Below are 19,554 nucleotides of genomic sequence, written 5' to 3' on the forward strand. Positions count from 1 at the left end.
GTCAACTGTGGGACCTTTACAGTGGGGGGGGAAAAGTATTTGATGCCGTGCTGATTTTGTACGTTTGCCCACTTACAAAGAAATGATCAGTCTATAATTTTAATAGTAGGTTTATTTGAACAGTGAGAGACAGAATAACAACACAAAAATCCAGAAAAATGCATGTAAAAAAATGTTATAAATTGATTTGTATTTTAATGAGGGAAATAAGTATTTGACCCCTCTGCAAAACATGAGAGTTGACGGTACATGGCCCCGTCCATCGTCTCTTTGATGCGGTGTCGTTGTCCTGTCCCCTTAGCAGAAAAACACCCCCAAAGCATAATGTTTCCACCTCCATGTTTGATGGTGGAGATGGTGTTCTTGGGTCATAGGCAGCATTCCTCCTCCTCCAAACACGGCGAGTTGAGTTGATGCCAAAGAGCTCCATTTTGGTCTCATCTGACCACAACACTTTCACACAGTTGTCCTCTGAATCATTCAGATGTTCATTGACAAACTTCAGACGGGCATGTCTTTGTGCTTTCTTGAGCAGGGGGACCTTGCGGGCGCTGCAGGATTTCAGTCCTTCACAGCGTAGTGTGTTACCAATTGTTTTCTTGGTGACTATGGTCCCAGCTGCCTTGAGATCATTGACAAGATCCTCCCGTGTAGGTCTGGGCAGATTCCTCACCGTTCTCATGATCATTGCAACTCCACGAGGTGAGATCTTGCATGGAGCCCCAGGCCGAGGGATATTGACAGTTCTTTTGTGTTTCTTCCATTTGCGAATAATCGCACCAAATGTTGTCACCTTCTCACCAAGCTGCTTGGCGATGGTCTTGTAGCTCATTCCAGCCTTGTGTAGGTCTACAATCTTGTCCCTGACATCCTTGGAGAGCTCTTTGGTCTTGGCCATGGTGGAGAGTTTGGAATCTAATTGATTGCTTCTGTGAACAGTTTTTTTTTTTTTTTTTACAGGTAACAAGCTACGGTTAGGAGCAGTACCTTTAAGAGTGTGCTCCTAATCTCAGCTCGTTACCTGTATAAAAGACACCTGGGAGCCAGAAATCTTTCTGATTGAGAGGGGGTCAAATACTTATTTCCGTCATTAAAATGCAAATCATTTTATGACATTTTTGACATGCGTTTTTCTGGATTTTTTTGTTGTTATTCTGTCTCTCACTGTTCAAATAAACCTACCATTAAAATTATAGACTGATCATTTCTTTGTAAGTGGGCAAACGTACAAAATCAGCATGGGATCAAATACTTTCCCCAACCACTGTATATAGACAGACAGCTTTGTGCGTCTTTCCAAATCATGTCCAATCAATTGAATTGACCACAGGTGGACTCCAATGAAATTGTAGTAACATCTCAAGGATGATTATTTTCTAGTCTCATAGCAAAGGATCTGAATACTTACGTAAATAAGGTGTATATATATATTTTTTGAATGTGCAAAAATGTCTAAAAACCTGTTTTCGCTTTGTCATTGTAGGGTAATGTGTGTAGATTGAGGACGGGGGGCCCACATTCTGAGATAAGACTGAGGGGGACGAAAATCCTATCATTGGAATGTGGTACAAAAGAAGGCAACGGTGTGCTTCAGGACCATGCGGCCGCCTCCGAGCGGTCGGGTAGGCTGTTTTGGAGTGTGCATCCGACTGGATAAAAAAAAATAAAAGTAGAATCCCACTTCTGAAACCAAAGTTGCGCCCCTGTTCAGCATTGTTGACCACTTGAGGGGAAGGGGGCAGGAGAGATGGTCTCTGTCTTCTGTTGTATTAACTATGCTGTGTGTAACCCCTCATTCATAGTAGTGTTCAGTGATATAGCATCAATCAAGTGATGCTATGATAGCTTTATGTAATGGCTACATATACAGTATTATGGTGTGAGATTGTCATCCATCATGACCAAAGGTTATCTGCTTTGATATTGGAGAAGTATGCTCTAATGCACATCCCTTTGAAATGTCATTAGACGCATGTTGAGGATGGTTCTTTTGAAATAAGATGGTGGTATAATGCTGTGCTTTTTCTTAGTGTACTACAGTACGGTCCACTGTGTTGCATTGGTTACCAAACTTGTTCTCATTGTGACCGAATTAAAAGCTTTAGAATTTTCTTGTGATCCACCAAATACACACAACCACGTTTTTGGATTTCTGCCACAACCCAAGAGACACTTCCTTCCTACCATTTTGGAATCCCAAACTGAATATCATAACACCATGGATGTTTTACTTTTCTTCCCCTTTTTACTTCCTCTTGGCTCCCCCACTGTGATGATTACTATGGTAAACACACAGACTTGACCGATGTCTCTCTCCAGCCCCTGTTTTCTCACGCCTGTCTCATGGTACGAGAAGTTCTCTGTGCGATACGGGATGAGACTGAGGGCCTCGAGGAAAACTAGGAAGTGTGGGGAAATTCCTCCAGACTTTCTGGGGAATTGCATCACTGGGACTTGGTGGGAGTGATTGGCTGGCTCCTTGGCTGTGAGCTAGGGTTCAGAGAGGGCTGTATTTGACAACATGTTATATTACACTGATGTTATTTCGGGGTACATGTGGATGTGGTTGGAGTAGATATGGATTAGGTCAGTATTCTGTAATGTACTGTACATTCGCTGGTTATTCTCTAACACAAAAGTGTTACAGCTGCATGTTCTCTTCACTCAGGGTGATGATTAAGTATTCTAGACCTTTTTGGAACAGTGGAAAATGCAGTTCAACTGACCACTACTAAAAAACAGAGTAAGAATGGAAATCTGGGTTTCCAGATATACTGTAGCCACATGTTCAAAGTCACTATGTTTTCTATGCCACGTAATCGTGTGCATTTGTTTGTGTGTCTGCAGAGCAGGGATAATTGGGAGAGCCAAAGGGGGAGTACAGAGTTCCAGCAGTCAATAAAACATATTTTCCAGAGTTTCACATCTTCCATTTCCCCCTGCTGTTCTGCTGCGGTCTTCTGATGAGTTTGAGACAATCTTAGGTTCACTGAGTCCAAGTAAACATTCATAATGCAAACTCTTTTCATAAATCACTGTTCACACCATACAATTATGTTTCATTCATTGTACTTAAAGTGCTCCCTGGAACAAGTACATTGTATTGACGATCTCACTTGACTATTCCTAATATGGTACAGCTTCTACCCTCTCTGACAGTCGTCAACAGTTGGCCTGGTAATTGACGGGATGGAGGAAGTGAGAACTTAGAAGAGGTTAAGAGTGAAATATGTTGAAAGGCTGACAGGAAATCCTGTGTCATTTATTCCTACCTCGGCATGCAATCCCCTCATTGTGGTCACAGCCAGGACATTGGTTTCATTACAATCATGTGTTTTGCATTATTGTTTAAAAACAAGTACAGTGAGGGGGGAAAAGTATTTGATCCCTTGCTGATTTTGTACATTTGCCCACTGACAAAGAAATGATCAGTCTATAATTCTTATGGTAGGTTTATTTGAACAGTGAGAGGCAGAATAACAACAAAAAAATCAAGAAAAACGCATGTAAACATTTTTATAAATTGATTAGCATTTTAATGAGGGAAATAAGTATTTGACCCCCTCTCAATCAGAAAGATTTCTGGCTCCCAGGTGTCTTTTTATACAGGTAACGAGCTGAGATTAGGAGCACACTCTTAAAGGGACTGCTCCTAATCTCAGTTTGTTACCTGTATAAAAGACACCTGTCCACAGAAGCAATCAATCAATCAGATTCCAAACTCTCCACCATGGCCAAGACCAAAGAGCTCTCCAAGGATGTCGGGGACAAGATTGTAGACCTACACAAGGCTGGAATGGGCTACAAGACCATCGCCAAGCAGCTTGGTGAGAAGGTGACAACAGTTGGTGCGATTATTTGCAAATGGAAGAAACACAAAATAACTGTCAATCTCCCTTGGCCTGGGGCTCCATGCAAGATCTCACCTCGTGGAGTTGCAATGATCATGGGAATGGTGAAGAATCAGCCCAGAACTACACGGGAGGATCTTGTCAATGATCTCAAGGCAGCTGGGACTATAATAACCAAGAAAACAATTGGTAACACACTACGCCGTGAAGGACTGAAATCCTGCAGCGCCCGCAAGGTCCCCCTGCTCAAGAAAGCACATATACATGCCCGTCTGAAGTTTGCCAATGAACATCTGAATGATTCAGAGGACAACTGTGTAAAAGTGTTGTGGTCAGATGAGACCAAAATGGAGCTCTTTGGCATCAACTCAACTCGCCGTGTTTGGAGGAGGAGGAATGCTGCCTATGACCCCCAAGAACACCATCCCCACCGTCAAACATGAAGGTGGAAACATTATGCTTTGGGGGTGTCTTTCTGCTAAGGGGACAGGACAACTTCACCGCATCAAAGGAACGATGGATGGGGCCATGTACCGTCAATTCTTGGGTGAGAACCTCCTTCCCTCAGCCAGGGCATTGAAAATGTGTCTTGAATGGGTATTCCAGCATGACAATGACCCAAAACACACAGCCAAGGCAACAAAGGAGTGGCTCAAGAAGAAGCACATTACGTTCCTGGAGTGGCCTAGCCAGTCTCCAGACCTTAATCCCATAGAAAATCTGTGGAGGGAGCTGAAGGTTCAAGTTGCCAAACGTCAGCCTCGAAACATTAATGACTTGTAGAAGATCTGCAAAGAGGAGTGGGACGAAATCCCTCCTGAGATGTGTGCAAACCTGGTGGCCAACTACAAGAAACGTCTGACCTCTGTGATTGCCAAAAAGGGTTTTGCCACCAAGTGCTAAGTCATGTTTTGCAGAGGGGTCAAATGCTTATTTCCCTCATTAAAATGCAAATCATTTTATAACATTTTTGACATGCGTTTTTCTGGATTTTTGTTGTTGTTATTCTGTCTCTCACTGTTCAAATAAACCTACCATTAAAATTATAGACTGATCATTTCTTTGTCAGTGGGCAAATGTACAAAATCAGCAGGGGATCAAATACTTTTTTCCCTCACTGTATATTGCTCTTGCTGCATTCTTTTATATGTGTGCTAATGTTCATTTGTTAACTTTTGCACACAGGTTTATAAGTCATCAGCACCACATTTTTGATGGCCTGCTAGAGTTCAACACACTGACATGACTTGTAATCTAGTTATATCGAGTTGAAGGAGATGTTACAAAGTGTTTTACAGCTACAATGTGCCATCCGTTTACCCTGAATAACTGCATTGTCTTCCTAGTCCAACTTTCACTTTCTTTATTCTCCTGAGGTGTCTATATATCATTAATTTACAAATTAATCCAATGACATTTTGACTTTGGTATTAATTTCCCCTGAGAAACTCTTGACCTTGCTGCTCTGCTATTGTGATATCTTGGTTTCAAAGTACCACATCCTTAACTGTCATGGTCTTTACTAGGCAGGAAACAAGTGAAAGGTTTCGCTGGTCATGAATTCTGTATTGTATTGCATCCAGAGAACAATGCTATCATTCTTCCCTTGTTTATCAGATGATACAACCCTTAGTGTGTTTTGATGCTTAGGGCAGCTGGCATGCGAGGCTATGATCAAATCACGTTTTATTGGTCACATACACATGGTTAGCAGATGTTAATGCGAGTGTAGTGATGCTTGTGCTTCTAGTTCTGACAGTGCAGTAAAATCTAACAAGTAATCTAACAATTTCCCAACAACTACCTAATACACTCAAATCTAGAGAGGTGAATGAGAATATATGTAACAGTATAGCTTCCGTCCCTCTCCTCGCCCCTGCCTGGGCTCGAACCAGGGACCCTCTGCACACATCAACAACCGCCTCCCACGAAGCATCGTTACCCATCGCTCCACAAAAGCCGCGGCCCTTGCAGAGCAAGGGGAACAACTACTTCAAGGTCTCAGAGCGAGTGACGTCACCGATTGAAACGCTATTAGCGCGCAACACCGCTAACTAGCTAGCCCTTTCACATCGGTTACATATGTACAGTTGAAGTCGGATGTTTACACTTAGGATGGAGTCATTAAAACTCGTTTTTCAACCACTCCACAAATTTCTTGTTAACAAACTATCGTTTTGGCAAGTCGGTTAGGACATCAACTTTGTGCATGACACAAGTAATTTTTCCAACAATTGTTTACAGACAGATTATTTCACTTATAATTCACTGTCAGTGGGTCAGAAGTTTACATACACTAAGTTGACTGTGCCTTTAAACAGCTTGGAAAATTCCAGAAAATGTCATGGCTTTAGAAGCTTCTGATAGGCTAATTGACATCATTTGAGTCAATTGGAGGTGTGCTTGTGGATGTATTTCAAAGCCTACTTTCAAACTCAGTGCCTCTTTACTTGACATCACAGGAAAATTAAAAGAAATCAGCCAAGACCTCAGAAATAAAATTGTAGACCTCCACAAGTCTGGTTCATCCTTGGGAGCAATTTCCAAACGCCTGAAGGTACCACGTTCATCTGTACAAACAATAGTACGCAAGTATAAACACCATGGGACCACACAGCCGTCATACCAATCAGGAAGGAGACGCGTTCTTTCTCCTAGAGAAAAAAGTGCAAATCAATCCCAGAACAACAGCATAGGACCATGTGAAGATGCTGGAGGAAACAGGTACAAAAATATCTATATCCACAGTATAACGAGTCCTATATCGACATAACCTGAAAGGCCGCTCAGCAAGGAAGAAGCCACTGCTCCAAAACCGCCATAAAAAAGTCAGAGTACGGTTTGCAACTGCACATGGGGAGAAAGATCGTACATTTTGGAGAAATGTCCTCTGGTCTGATGAAACAAAAATAGAACTGTTTGACCATAATGACCATCGTTATGTTTGGAGGGAGAAGGGGGAGGCTTGCAAGCCGAAGAACACCATCCCAACTGTAAAGCACGGGGGTGGCAGCATCATGTTGTGGGACTGGTGCACTTCACAAAATAGATGGCATCATGAGGAAAGAAAATTATCTGGATATATTGAAGCAACATCTCAAGACATCTGTCAGGAAGTTAAAGCTTGGTCGCAAATGGGTCTTCAAAATGGACAATGACCCCAAGCATACTTCCAAAGTTGTGGCAAAATGGCTTAAGGACGACAAAGTCAAGGTATTTGAGTGGCCATCACAAAGCCCTGACCTCAAACCTATAGAGAATTTGTGGGCAGACCTGAAAAAGTGTGCGAGCAAGGAGGCATACAAACCTGACTCAGTTACACCAGCTCTGTTAGGAGGAATGGGCCAAAATTCACCCAACTTATTGTGGGAAGCTTGTGGAAGGCTACCCGAAATGTTTGACCCAAGTAAAACAATTTAAAGGCAATGCTACCAAATACTAATTGAGTGTATGTAAACTTCAGACCCACTGGGAATGTGATGAAAGAAATAAAAGCTGAAATAAGTTATTCTCGCTATTATTCTGACATTTCACATTCTTAAAATGAAGTGGTGATCCTGACTCACCCTTGGACAGTGAATTTTTACTAGGATTAAATGTCAGGAATTGTGAAAAACTGAGTTTAAATGTATTTGGCTAAGGTGTATGTAAACTTCCGACTTCAACTGTACAGTCGTGGCCAAAAGTTTTGACAATGACACACATTAATTTTCACAAAGTCTGCTGCGTGAATTTGTATGATGGCAATTTGCATATACTCCAGAATGTTATGGAGAGTGATCAGATGAAATGCAATTAATTGCAAAGTCCCTCTTTGCCATGCAAATGAACTGTATCCCCAAAAAACATTTCCACTGCATTTCAGGCCTGCTGCAAAAGGACCAGCTGACATGTCAGTGATTCTCTTGTTAACACAGGTGTGAGTGTTGACGAGGACAAGGGATTCACTGCTGATTTTGAGTTCGAATAACAGACTGGAAGCTTCAAAAGGAGGGTGGTGCTTGGAATCATTGTTCTTCCTCTGTCATTCATGGTTAACTGCAAGGAAACGCGTGCCGTCATCATTGCTTTGCACAAAAAGGGCTTCACAGGCAAGGATGTTGCTGCCAGTAAGATTGCGCCTATATCAACCATTTATCGGATCATCAAGAACTTCAAGGAGAGCGGTTCAATTGTTCTTAGGAAGGCTTCAGGGCGCCCAAGAAAGTCCAGAAAGCGCCAGGACCGTCTCCTAAAGTTGATTTCAGCTGCGGGATCGGGGCACCACCAGTACAGAGCTTGCTCAGGAATGGCAGCAGGCAGGTGTAACTGATTCTGCAAAGGGTACAGGGATTGGACTGCTGAGGACTGGGGTAAAGTCATTTTCTCTGATGAATCCCCTTTCCGATTTTTTTTGGGGCATCCAGAAAAAAGCTTGTCCGGTGAAGACAAGGTGAGTGCTACCATCAGTCCTGTGTCATGCCAGGTTGCTTCTCAGCCAAGGGAGTGGGCCCACAAATTCTGACCAACTCCAAGCATTGATTATGCAAGAATCGGCTGCCATCAGTCAGGATATGGTCCAGAAGTTAATTGACAGGATGCCAGGGCGGATTGCAGAGGTCTTGAAAAAGAAGGGTTAACACTGCAAATATTGACTCTCTTCATCAACTTCATGTAATTGTCAATAAGTCTTTGACACTTAAATAATTATTGTAGTTCTACTTCAGTATCCCATAGTAACATCTGACAAAAATATCTGAATACAATGAAGCAGCAAACTTTGTGGAAATTAATATTTGTCATTCTCAAATCTTTTGGCCACAACTGTGCATGTAAGTAAACTCAGCAACAAAGAAATGTCCTCTAACTGTCAACTGCGTTTATCTTCAGCAAACTTAACATGTGTAAATATTTGTGTTTACATAAGATTCAACAACTGAGACATAAACTGAACAAGTTCCACAGACATGTGACTAACAGAAATGGAATAATGTGTCCCTGAACAAAGGGGGGTCAAAATCAAAAGTAACAGTCAATATCTGGTGTGGCCACCAGCTGCATTAAGTACTGCAGTGCATCTCCTCCTCATGGACTGCACCAGATTTGCCAGTTCTTGCTGTGAGATGTTAGTTAGGTGCATGTTCATTACTTGTTTATTGGTCATTGAACAAGCATGGGAAAACCGTGTTTAAACCCTTTACAATGAGGATCTGTGAAGTTATTTGGATTTTTTTCAAATTATCTTTGAAAGACAGGGTCATTAAAAAAGGGACGTTTACTTTTTTTGCTGAGTTTATATGGATGAGCGATGGCCGAGCGGCATAGGCAAGGTGCAAATGATGTTATAAAATACAGTATATACATCAAATCAAACTTTATTTGTCACATGTGCCGAATTCAACAAGCGTAGACCTTACCGTGAAATGCTTACTTCACGGTAAGGTCTACACTTGTTGTACTTGTAAGATATGTAAACATATTATTAAAGTGGCATTTGTTTAAAGTGACTAGTGATCCATTTATTAAAGTGGCCAGTGATTGGGTCTCAATGTAGGCAGCAGCCTCTCTGAGTTAGTGATTGCTGTTTAGCAGTCTAATGGCCTTGAGATAGAAGCTGTTTTTCAGTCTCTCGGTCCCAGCTTTGATGCATCTGTACTGACCTCGTCTTCTGGATGGCAGCGGTGTGAAAGGGCAGTGGCCCGGGTGGTGGTTGTCTTTGAATAAACTGTCACACTCTAGTATACCGTTCCCCTCTAATATAGTGTGGTCAGGCACAAGGCTAGTGAACTACACTAATGCTGTATGCCTCATGGAAAGTTGCAAATCTATCGATGTCTTGTGATTAGGGCTTGGAAATGTTAAACTCCTGGCCCCATTTAGGGTCACCATGATGTAAGTTCTGGTGCTGTACTGATCTTTTGCTGTATGGTATTTCTAGGTGAATCCTCTGCTGGAGGCCTTTGGCAATGCCCAGACTGTGATGAATGACAACAGCAGTCGCTTCGGGAAGTACATTCAGCTGCGCTTCCACAACTCCTCAGGTGGGTGGGGGGAGGGGGGTGTGTGTGTGTGTGTGTGTGTGTGTGTGTGTGTGTGTGAGACAGTGTATTCATCTATTGTGTGTACTTATGTTCAAATTTGTTTATTTATACACTAAATGTATGTGATGATTGCATTGATATGACAGACATGTAGCATGACTTGATCCTGTGTGTGTCCTCGTGTGTGGCGCTGTGCTCTTAACAGTAAAAGGAGCTAAGATCAACGAGTACCTCCTGGAGAAGTCTCGTGTGGTCCACCAGGATGAGGGCGAGAGAAACTTCCATATCTTCTACTGCATGCTGGCGGGCATCTCCCCGGACGACAAAGACATGTATGGACTCCTGGACCCCACGCAGTACAGGTGGGTCCACTGTGATGTTATCATTCTGCAATGTTTCCTCCGCAGGTAGCGATGACTCTGTGGGTGTGGTCTGGGAAGTTAGACATTTCCACAAATTGTCATAGGTCACACACCTCAATAATTTAACGTATTTCTTTATTTTCCTGACATAAACCAAGGTTTTGGAACTCTGATATCTAGTCTTAATGTTCCTTCCTTCCTTTTTTGGTTGTTATGGCTTATACAAATAGCGACCACATAGTTCTCAGTGTTGTTCAGTATGTGTATGCTACTTGTATTTCACTTCTTCTTGACAGTTGAACAGGCCTAGGCCTGGAGTGAAATGCTAGTTATTTAAACAATGTGGTGTTTGTAGTGCCCTATGATGCAGTCAATTGTTGTGCCCTACGATAGTGGCTGCCCTGCTATGTTGTAGTGCCCTATGATGCAGTGAGTTGTTGTGCCCTGCGATAGTGGCTGCCCTGCTATGTTGTAGTGCCCTATGATGCAGTGAGTTGTTGTGCCCTGCGATAGTGGCTGCCCTGCTATGTTGTAGTGCCCTATGATGCAGTGAGTTGTTGTGCCCTGCGATAGTGGCTGCCCTGCTATGTTGTAGTGCCCTATGATGCAGTGAGTTGTTGTGCCCTGCGATAGTGGCTGCCCTGCTATGTTGTAGTGCCCTATGATGCAGTGCAGCAATGTAGAAGCCTCAAAGTGTTTGTCAATCAGATATGCATAATCCGTTGACCATTGTGCCTCCTACATATGTAGCCTATGTGTGTGTTCTGTGCTCACTCATCAGATCTGTATAAATGTGTTGCTGTGTCTGTCAGGTATCTGAATGGGCGGTACGGCTCTGAGGACATAGTCAGGAAATGGGGGGAGAAGTACAGTGAAGTGTGTAACGCAATGGACATGGTGGGATTTCAGGAACAGGTAAGACCTCTCACTGAAACTCTTTCTCATCCATCTGTTTGCAGTTTGTCAGCCATGAGGAGAACATCTGAATCTGATTGTACTTTGTTGGACTAATTGGTTGATTGACTGATAAACAAATTGTTAGATGTTATTAACCAGTTGATAAATGACCAATTGATTGACTGATGTTTTGACTGACAGATGGACTGATTGTATATGTTGTGTCATCAGGAGAAGGTAGACATGATGACTATCCTGGCAGGGATCCTGTCTTTGGGAAACATCATGTTTGAGCCCACAGAGACCGACGTGCTCAGGGTCACTGGCAAGTCCATGGGCTGGCTCAAAGCCACAGCCGTGAGTCTACATCCTCCTCCACTCCTTCTCTGCCATTCTTTCTTTTGCTCTCAAGGAAATGGCTAGTCTGGCAGTATCAATTATTACAAACGTAAGAGGATGGTACTGCCAAACCAATAGATTCATGAATAAGCTAATAAAAATTGGTTGCTACAGAGTACATTTTGGGTTCTCGAGTGGGCCAGCGGTCTAAGGCACTGCATCTCAGTGCTAGAGGTGTCACTACAGACCCTGGTTCGATTCCTGGCTGTATCACAACCGGCCAGGATTGGGAGTCCCATAGGGCGGCGCACAATTAGCCCAGCGTTGTTAGGGTTTGACCGGGGAAGGCCGTCATTGTAAATGAGAATTTGTTCTTAACTGACTTTCCTAGTTAAATAAAATAAACATTTAATTCCATTTGGCCTCGTTTAGTTGCAGCTTCTGTTAACATATGCAATTTACTATTTGACCTGTTGGTGTTTTCTAAGATGGCAGTAGGCATTTTTTTCCTTTTCCTCCATAAATGTTCATCAGTGGTATTGACATAGCAAAATATAAACTACAAGAACCGTTCCAATCAACAGTTTACAGTAGAAGAGTCCATCTGATAGTGGTTTATACAGCAGAAGGAAGGGGTCCAACGACTAAGCAAGGGGAATAAACTGTTATCAGTCCTGAGCATACATGGTAAAAACAAACAAGGGGATTTTTGAGGCAATCACTACAGTACTTTACAAAATGACCTCTAACCTTTCTAACATGGGCAGCTGCTGGCTCATGGAGACAGTTTTGACACTTTCTGTGTGTGCTTTTCAACTAGTTTGTGTCCATGATGTTTAAACGTTTTGTGTCTGTGTATGCATAGATCCACATGCTATTTAAACAGGTGATAGTGTGTGTGTGTGCGTGCCTTCTATTTAAACAGGTGAATGATTGCCCCCCTGCTCCGCTGTCCCTCTTGATTAGCAGCCCTCCCAGGCAGGCAGTGGGCTGAGGCAACATCTGGCCAGCTTAGATAAGACACAGGGTCACGAGGGTCTATATTTGGAGTTTAATGGAGAGGTACTGCTCACGATGCTAGGTTAACTTCCACCTGACGCAGGATCAGCTGGTCTTTGCCCAGTTTTCATCGTCATCATTATGAGCAAAACATCTTCACAGATCTGGATACTGAGGGGATTTGGTTGCTAGCAACGGGTGATTAGGGCACGCTAGCAACAGGAGTCCGACCACTGTAATTGCTTCTCACTTCGTGATCCTAATGCTAAACTGTTGCTGATATAGACAAACACAATATTTCGTTCCGGACTGTCCACTGATTACTACTGGGTATCCAGATATGAAGCAAATGTATAGTTTGAGTGAAATATACCTTTTTGAGGGCTAATAGTACAAATCTATAGCATTAGGACTGTTTCCCCTTTTTTAACATTGATTCATTGAAGTATCGCTGTCTGAGGATGGTCTGGGCTAAAAGGGCCTTGGGGCTGGGTTATATAGGAGCTATTGTCTGTAAGCTTGTGTACTTTGTACACTTTCTGTGTAGGCCTATGTTTTTGTGTGTTAAAGGGATACTTCCATGATCAGATTAACTCGTGGATACTATTTGTCTCTGTGTGCAGTGTGATGGAAGTTGTTGACGATCATTAACGCAATTGCTAGTGCAATGACGAAGTCTATGGTAACTGTTAGCATGCTAGTAGATACCATAAACCTCCAGTCATTGTGCTAACGCTAGTTAGCATTGGCTTGCGAAACTACCTCTAACTTCTTTTATACTGGATGCAGAGACATACAAATTATTCTGGGGAAGTAGATGACGGACCATAAAGGATCATTGCCAAAATCCTGAAGTATCCCTTTTAATATTTGTGTGTTTGCCTTCTCAGGGTCAGTTTGGGGTGCAGGAGGAGGAGTTGCTGAGGAGTCTGACCTGTACTCTGTCTGTGACGAGAGGAGAGGCCATCCGCAGGCTGCACAACCAGCAGCAGGCCGAGGGTAAGGAGAAAAGCACTGGTCCAGGATCAGCTTCCCTTACCACCATCACCTTAGCCATTAGAAAGGAGGGCCTGGGTCAGTATTAACCACCATGGATACTAACTGTTGTTGTAGGGCCTCTAGAACCCAGTTTCGTCATTCATGTGGGCTTTCCATGAAACTGGAGAGCACACGGTTTGTGTACATTCCTGACAGTGCTAGAACAGTATGAAAGAACATTACAGGATACGGTTTAATACAGTAAATGTGCCGTGTCTTACTAATGCCAGCCAATGATGTCCCTAAGATATAGGACAGTTTTGTGTTTTCACCATAATGGTTAGGATTAAGGGAGGGTAAACTGACCACAGCTTCCTCCTCGGGTCCAGCAGCAGCTACTCTTCCTTGGGTCCAGCTACATTAGGCAGTTATATACAATTTTAAAATATTACATGACATTACATTTCATAGCACATTTAGTGTGTTCCCTCAGGCCACTACTCTACTACCACATATCTACAATACAAAATCCATGTGTGTGTAGAGTGCGTGTCGTATGTGTGTGTGTCTCTTCACAGTCTCCGCTGTTCCATATGGTGTGTTTTATAATCTGTTTAAAAAAAAAAACTCATTCTGCTGCTTGCATCAGTTACTTGATGTGGAATAGAGTTCCATGTAGTCATGGCTCTATGTAGTACTGTGCGCCTCCCATAGTCTGTTCTGGACTTGGACTGTGAAGAGACCTTTTGGTGGCATGTCTTGTGGGGTATGCATGGGTGTCTGAGCTGTGTGTTAGTAGTTTAAACAGACAGCTCGGTGCATTCAACATGTCAACACTTCTTACAAAAACAATTAATGATGATGTCATTCACTCCACTTTGAGCCATTAGAGATTTATTTAAATAAAGGAAAAAATTAAATAATGGACATGCATATTATTAATGTTAGTTCTCCGTGTACGTTTAAGGGCCAGTCGTGCTGCCCTGTTCTGAGTTAGTTGTAATTTTCCGATGTCCCTCTTTGTGGCACCTGACCACACGACTGAACAGTCAAGAGCCTGTAGGACCTGCCTTGTTGATATTGTTGTTAAAAAGGCAGAGCAGCGCTTTATTGTGGACAGACTTCTCCCCATCTTAGGGGAGAAGATGGGGCGAAGTGTTTTCCCATGTTTTGACCATGACAGTTTATAATCCAGGGTTACTCCAAGCAGTTTAGTCACCTCAACTTGCTCCATTTCCACATTATTTATTACAATATTTAGTTGCGGTTTAGTGAATGATTTGTCCCAAATACATTGCTTTTAGTTTTTAAATATTTAGGACTAACTTATTCCTTGCCACCCACTCTGAAACTAACTGCAGCTCTTAAGTGTTGCAGTCATTTCAGTCGCTGTAGTAGCTGACATGTATAGTGTTGAGTCATCCGCATACATAGATACACTGGCTTTACTCAACGCCAGTGGCATGTCATTAGTATTGAAGATTGAAAAAAGTAAGGGGCCTAGCAGCTGCCCTGGGGAATTCCTGATTCTACCTGGATTATGTTGGAGAGGAATCCATTAAAGAACACCCTCTGTGTTCTGTTGGACAGGTAACTCTTTATCCACAATATAACAGGGGGTATAAAGCCATAACATATGTTTTTCCATCAGCAGACTATGATTGATAATGTCAAAAGCCGCACTGAACTCTAACAAAACAGCTCCCACAATCTTTTTATCATAAATGTCTCTCAGCCAATCATCAGTCATTTGTCTAATGCCGTGCTTGTTGAATGTCCTTCCCTATAAGCATGCTGAAAGTCTGTTGTCAATTTGTTTAAAGTAAAATAGCATTGTATCTGGTCAAGCATAGTTTTTTCCAAAAGTTTACTAAGGGTTGGTAACAGGCTGTTTGGTTGGCTATTTGAGCTAGTAAAGGGGGCTTTACTATGTTTGGTTAGCGGATTACATTTGCTTCGCTCCAGGCCTGACTGCTTTAGCATCAATGGGAAAGAAAAAAAATAAACTGAAGCTGAAAATAGAAATACTATTAATCATGTTTTCAAGAGCACTTGACTCCATTAATATGTTGTTGCTGTGTGTTTATCTGCAGATGCCAGGGACTCCATTGCCAAAGTGGCTTATGGGAGAGTATTCGGCTGGATTGTCAGTAAAGTTAACGAACTGCTGGCTCCCAACGTTGACTTTGATGTTGAGCTGAATGAAATAGGTCCGTTTCAAGGGAAACTTTAAATTTAACAAAATCCCACATCTCTTTTTACATTTTCGTCTTCTCAAGCAGAGATGGTCAATCTCAGATTAACCATTCTATTTTCTTGTTATATAATACAGGTATCCTTGACATTTTCGGGTTTGAGAATTTTGCCGTGAACCGTTTTGAGCAGCTCTGCATCAACCTGGCCAATGAACAGCTGCAGTACTTCTTTAACCACGTAAGTGTAAATATCAGTGCACAAAGAAGTAGCCCTGTCATCTTGGGTCCCTTAGATGTGATTCTCTATTTAAGTCCCCTAAAATGACAGCCTGTAGGGTTTGTTATCATAAGACCCAAACACTTAAAAGAAACACGTGGTCAGCTTGTCCTTTAGATGGTATTAGTAGAGGAACAGGAATCCGAACATGGTCTACAATTGGTTCTGCTTTTTGAAATGGCTATAAATTCCTATTAGAGTGTCTGGTTTAAATGTTATTTTTTAGTGGAAGGCTTCAGAAGAACATGTCATTTTAGGTCAGCTGGCCTACAGTACATACAGTGAGCTCCGAAAGTATTGGAACAGTGCATTTTTTTCTTGTTTTGGCTCTTCTCCAGCACTTTGGATTTGAAATGATACAATAACTATTAGGTTAATGTGCAGACTGTCAGCTACCATGTTTATGGATATTCCTGAATGAATTGTGAATAATGATGAGTGAGAAAGTTAGAGGCCATAAATATCAAACCCCCCCAAAAAATGCTAACCTCCCCTGTTATTGTAATGGTGAGAGGTTAGCATGTCTTGGGGGTATGATATAAAATGCTAACCTCCCCTGTTACTGTAATGGTGAGAGGTTAGCATGTCTTGGGGGTATGATATAAAATGCTAACCTCCCCTGTTACTGTAATGGTGAGAGGTTAGCATGTCTTGGGGGTATGATATAAAATGCTAACCTCCCCTGTTATTGTAATGGTGAGAGGTTAGCATGTCTTGGGGGTATGATATGAAATACTAACCTCCCCTGTTACTGTAATGGTGAGAGGTTAGCATGTCTTGGGGGTATGATATAAAATGCTAACCTCCCCTGTTATTGTAATGGTGAGAGGGTAGCATGTCTTGGGGGTATGATATAAAATACTAACCTCTGTTACTGTAATGGTGAGAGGTTAGCATGTCTTGGGGGTATGATATAAAATGCTAACCTCCCCTGTTATTGTAATGGTGAGAGGTTAGCATGTCTTGGGGGTATGATATGAAATACTAACCTCCTCTGTTACTGTAATGGTGAGAGGTTAGCATGTCTTGGGTATGATATTTATGCATCTATAACCTTATCACTCATCATTATTCACAATTCATTCAGGATTATCCGTAATCATGGTAGCATTCACCTTAATGTAGAAGTGTTTAGAAACATATTCTATTCTGCTAAATGACGTAAATGTAAATTTACAATAAGTGTCTCAAATGACACTACATTATTTACCATTCATTTCTATCAGGCACAAAATAATCTGAAACACAACCAAAATAAACAGCAAATGCATCCAACAAGTTTGTAGAGTCACAAGATTGATGTTGTCATTGTGTGCTAGGAATATGGGACCAAATACTAAACGTTTGATACACATAAGTGAATTTGTACCAATATCTTTGGTCCCCTAAAATGGGGGGACTATGTACAAAAAATGCTGTAATTTCTAAACCGTTTAACCGATATGGATGAAAATACCCTCAAATTAAAGCTGACATTCTGCACTTTAACCTCATAGTCATTTTTATCATCTTTATTTCAAAGTGCTGGAATACAGTGCCAAAACAACATGTGTCACTGTCCCAATACTTTTGCAGCTCACTGTACTGTATGCATGGGATGCTGGAGTTAAAGACAGTCTACTTTTACTAGTCACACTGCTGTGGACTACTCTCTGCTAGTAAACATTACACAGTTTACCTTTGGGGCCTGTCCATGTGGGCACTGAATATATTTGGTATAAATGCCGTAGGAATCTGCTTATGATTATTTACTACTGTCGGATCACTAGATTACAACAGCATAGGGTTTCTGTTGGCGTTTTTGTGACTGAAGGCCGCACACAATTGAATGTGCCAACTTCTCATGCAATGATTGGACAAAGCAGATTGATCCAATGACAGATGTTCCCCTGTGACCAAAGCTCTTGTGAAAGAAACTGGAAATACCTGCTGTCCTTTAGTTTTTAGTCTGTCATTCGTCTTTGTATGCATTTGTCATCCTGCAGCACATCTTTCTGATGGAGCAGAATGAATACAAGGAGGAGGGCATCGAGTGGGAGACGATCTCCTTCAAAGACAACAAGCCTATCCTGGTAAAAATACACAACCTCTTTTTCCCCCTCATCACTTACTCTTTTTCTCTCAGCCTTTTTTTCATCCCCTTTTACACCCTTCCCCTCTCTCTCATACTTTTTTCACTCTTTCACTCTCTTTACCTCCCCCTCTCTCTCAGTAATAACACTGACAGGTTGTGTAAACCCACTGTGAGTCTGGCAGATATAAAAGAACGGAGACCCCAAGAAGGGGAAATGCTGACGGGGCAGTGTTCAGTCACATGCCAGTATCTTAATAGGCACTACAGCTTTCAGCCTGTGGCATCATCCTCTTGTCTATATAGAAGCCACTGGTTTCATTTGGCAGAAAATAGTGTCCCTGTCCATGGCTGAAGGAATGAGTAGAGCCTGTCTGTAAGTTATGGGATAAGATGGACACATTAGGAGTTGTGGGAAGAATTGTAACTCAAGTAATTATTGGAGCTAGGGCGAGTAATGCACAACCTGGGTCCACAGGTAATTTGCTTTGTACCTACTCTGTCCTAATGGCTACTGAGCACTATAAAACGTCAAGAGCATTTTACAGTGTAGGGGCCCTAGTCAATAAAAACCTGGAAACCTTGTTAACCAATCTTCAGGATAACAAAATATTCTCCTTGTACTGTGAGAATTTTCTGTTTTAAAGTCGTATGAAGTTGTGTACCATGTTTGTTTTACCCAGTTAACAATTGGCTAGATTAACCCAAATATACATTTTCACAATAGAATAATGTGTTAGTTTAGGTGTTTTTCCTTGTCTCATATACAACTAATGTGTGTCTCTCCCACAGGACCTGATCCTTACTAAACCTATTGGGATACTTTCTCTCCTGGATGAGCAGAGTGCCTTTCCTCAGGTACTGTAGTGGTCTCCATACACCCATACATCTCTGTATTAATCAGGGATGGGCTCAATTCTATTTCAATTCCACTCAATTCAGAATGTACACCAAATTACAGAAATTACAGAATTTCATTGTACTTCCTGAATTGAAATGACATTGACCCCAACCCTGATATTAATTTATGTGTATTAATTCTAATCTCTTTTCCCTATTTGTCCCCTCAGGCGTCAGACAGAGACTTTGTGGACAAGTTGAACAGTAAATTTAAAAGCAGTCCACACTATGAGGTGGTCCGGAGTCGCAGCCCCCTCTTCACTGTGGTTCACTATGCTGGGAAGGTGAGGTTACATACCCTATGAGTATTGATATAGGCCATTTATAAGCTATTGTTTATAACTACACTTATACTACATTATGACTGCATAACTCATTATGAGTGTGTTTATGAAGCATTGTAGATATGGACTTCAAATAAAGTGTAAGTGTTCTGTACTTCCTGTGTCCAGGTCCAGTATAATGGAGGAGGCTTCCTAGAGATGAACAGAGATACCATCCCAGCCAGCATCAGAGACCTCTTCATCAACAGTGTCACCCCTCTACTCAGTGTCCTCTTCGCCGGTACGTGAGGCCATCTGAATGTTTCTGTGTTCTACAGCTCTTCGCTTAGCCAGAAATGAACCAGTCCTTTAGGTTTTTATTTCTGATGCAATCTCTGATTA

At 42.0% G+C, this 19,554-nt stretch overlaps 1 protein-coding gene across 3 annotated transcripts in view; it reads left to right on the forward strand.

The window, feature by feature from the left end:
* LOC106563243 (myosin-IIIb) overlaps nucleotides 1–19,554 on the forward strand; it is a 49,420-nt gene that overhangs the window by 18,132 nt on the left and 11,734 nt on the right. For all 3 annotated transcript variants that reach the window (XR_001319215.2, XR_001319214.2, XM_014128651.2), the window contains exons 5-15: nucleotides 9,769–9,871; nucleotides 10,077–10,233; nucleotides 11,046–11,148; nucleotides 11,362–11,487; nucleotides 13,359–13,467; nucleotides 15,540–15,656; nucleotides 15,779–15,879; nucleotides 17,904–17,990; nucleotides 18,782–18,847; nucleotides 19,060–19,173; nucleotides 19,342–19,453. Coding sequence is in view for 1 of the 3 variants with exons in the window: in XM_014128651.2 (XP_013984126.1) it covers nucleotides 9,769–9,871; nucleotides 10,077–10,233; nucleotides 11,046–11,148; nucleotides 11,362–11,487; nucleotides 13,359–13,467; nucleotides 15,540–15,656; nucleotides 15,779–15,879; nucleotides 17,904–17,990; nucleotides 18,782–18,847; nucleotides 19,060–19,173; nucleotides 19,342–19,453 (1,195 nt within the window). In the remaining 2 variants the exon portion in view is untranslated. The remainder of the gene's footprint in view (nucleotides 1–9,768; nucleotides 9,872–10,076; nucleotides 10,234–11,045; nucleotides 11,149–11,361; nucleotides 11,488–13,358; nucleotides 13,468–15,539; nucleotides 15,657–15,778; nucleotides 15,880–17,903; nucleotides 17,991–18,781; nucleotides 18,848–19,059; nucleotides 19,174–19,341; nucleotides 19,454–19,554) is intronic.

Source organism: Salmo salar, chromosome ssa11 (genome assembly GCF_905237065.1).
Source record: "Salmo salar chromosome ssa11, Ssal_v3.1, whole genome shotgun sequence".
Classification (NCBI taxonomy): domain Eukaryota; kingdom Metazoa; phylum Chordata; class Actinopteri; order Salmoniformes; family Salmonidae; genus Salmo; species Salmo salar.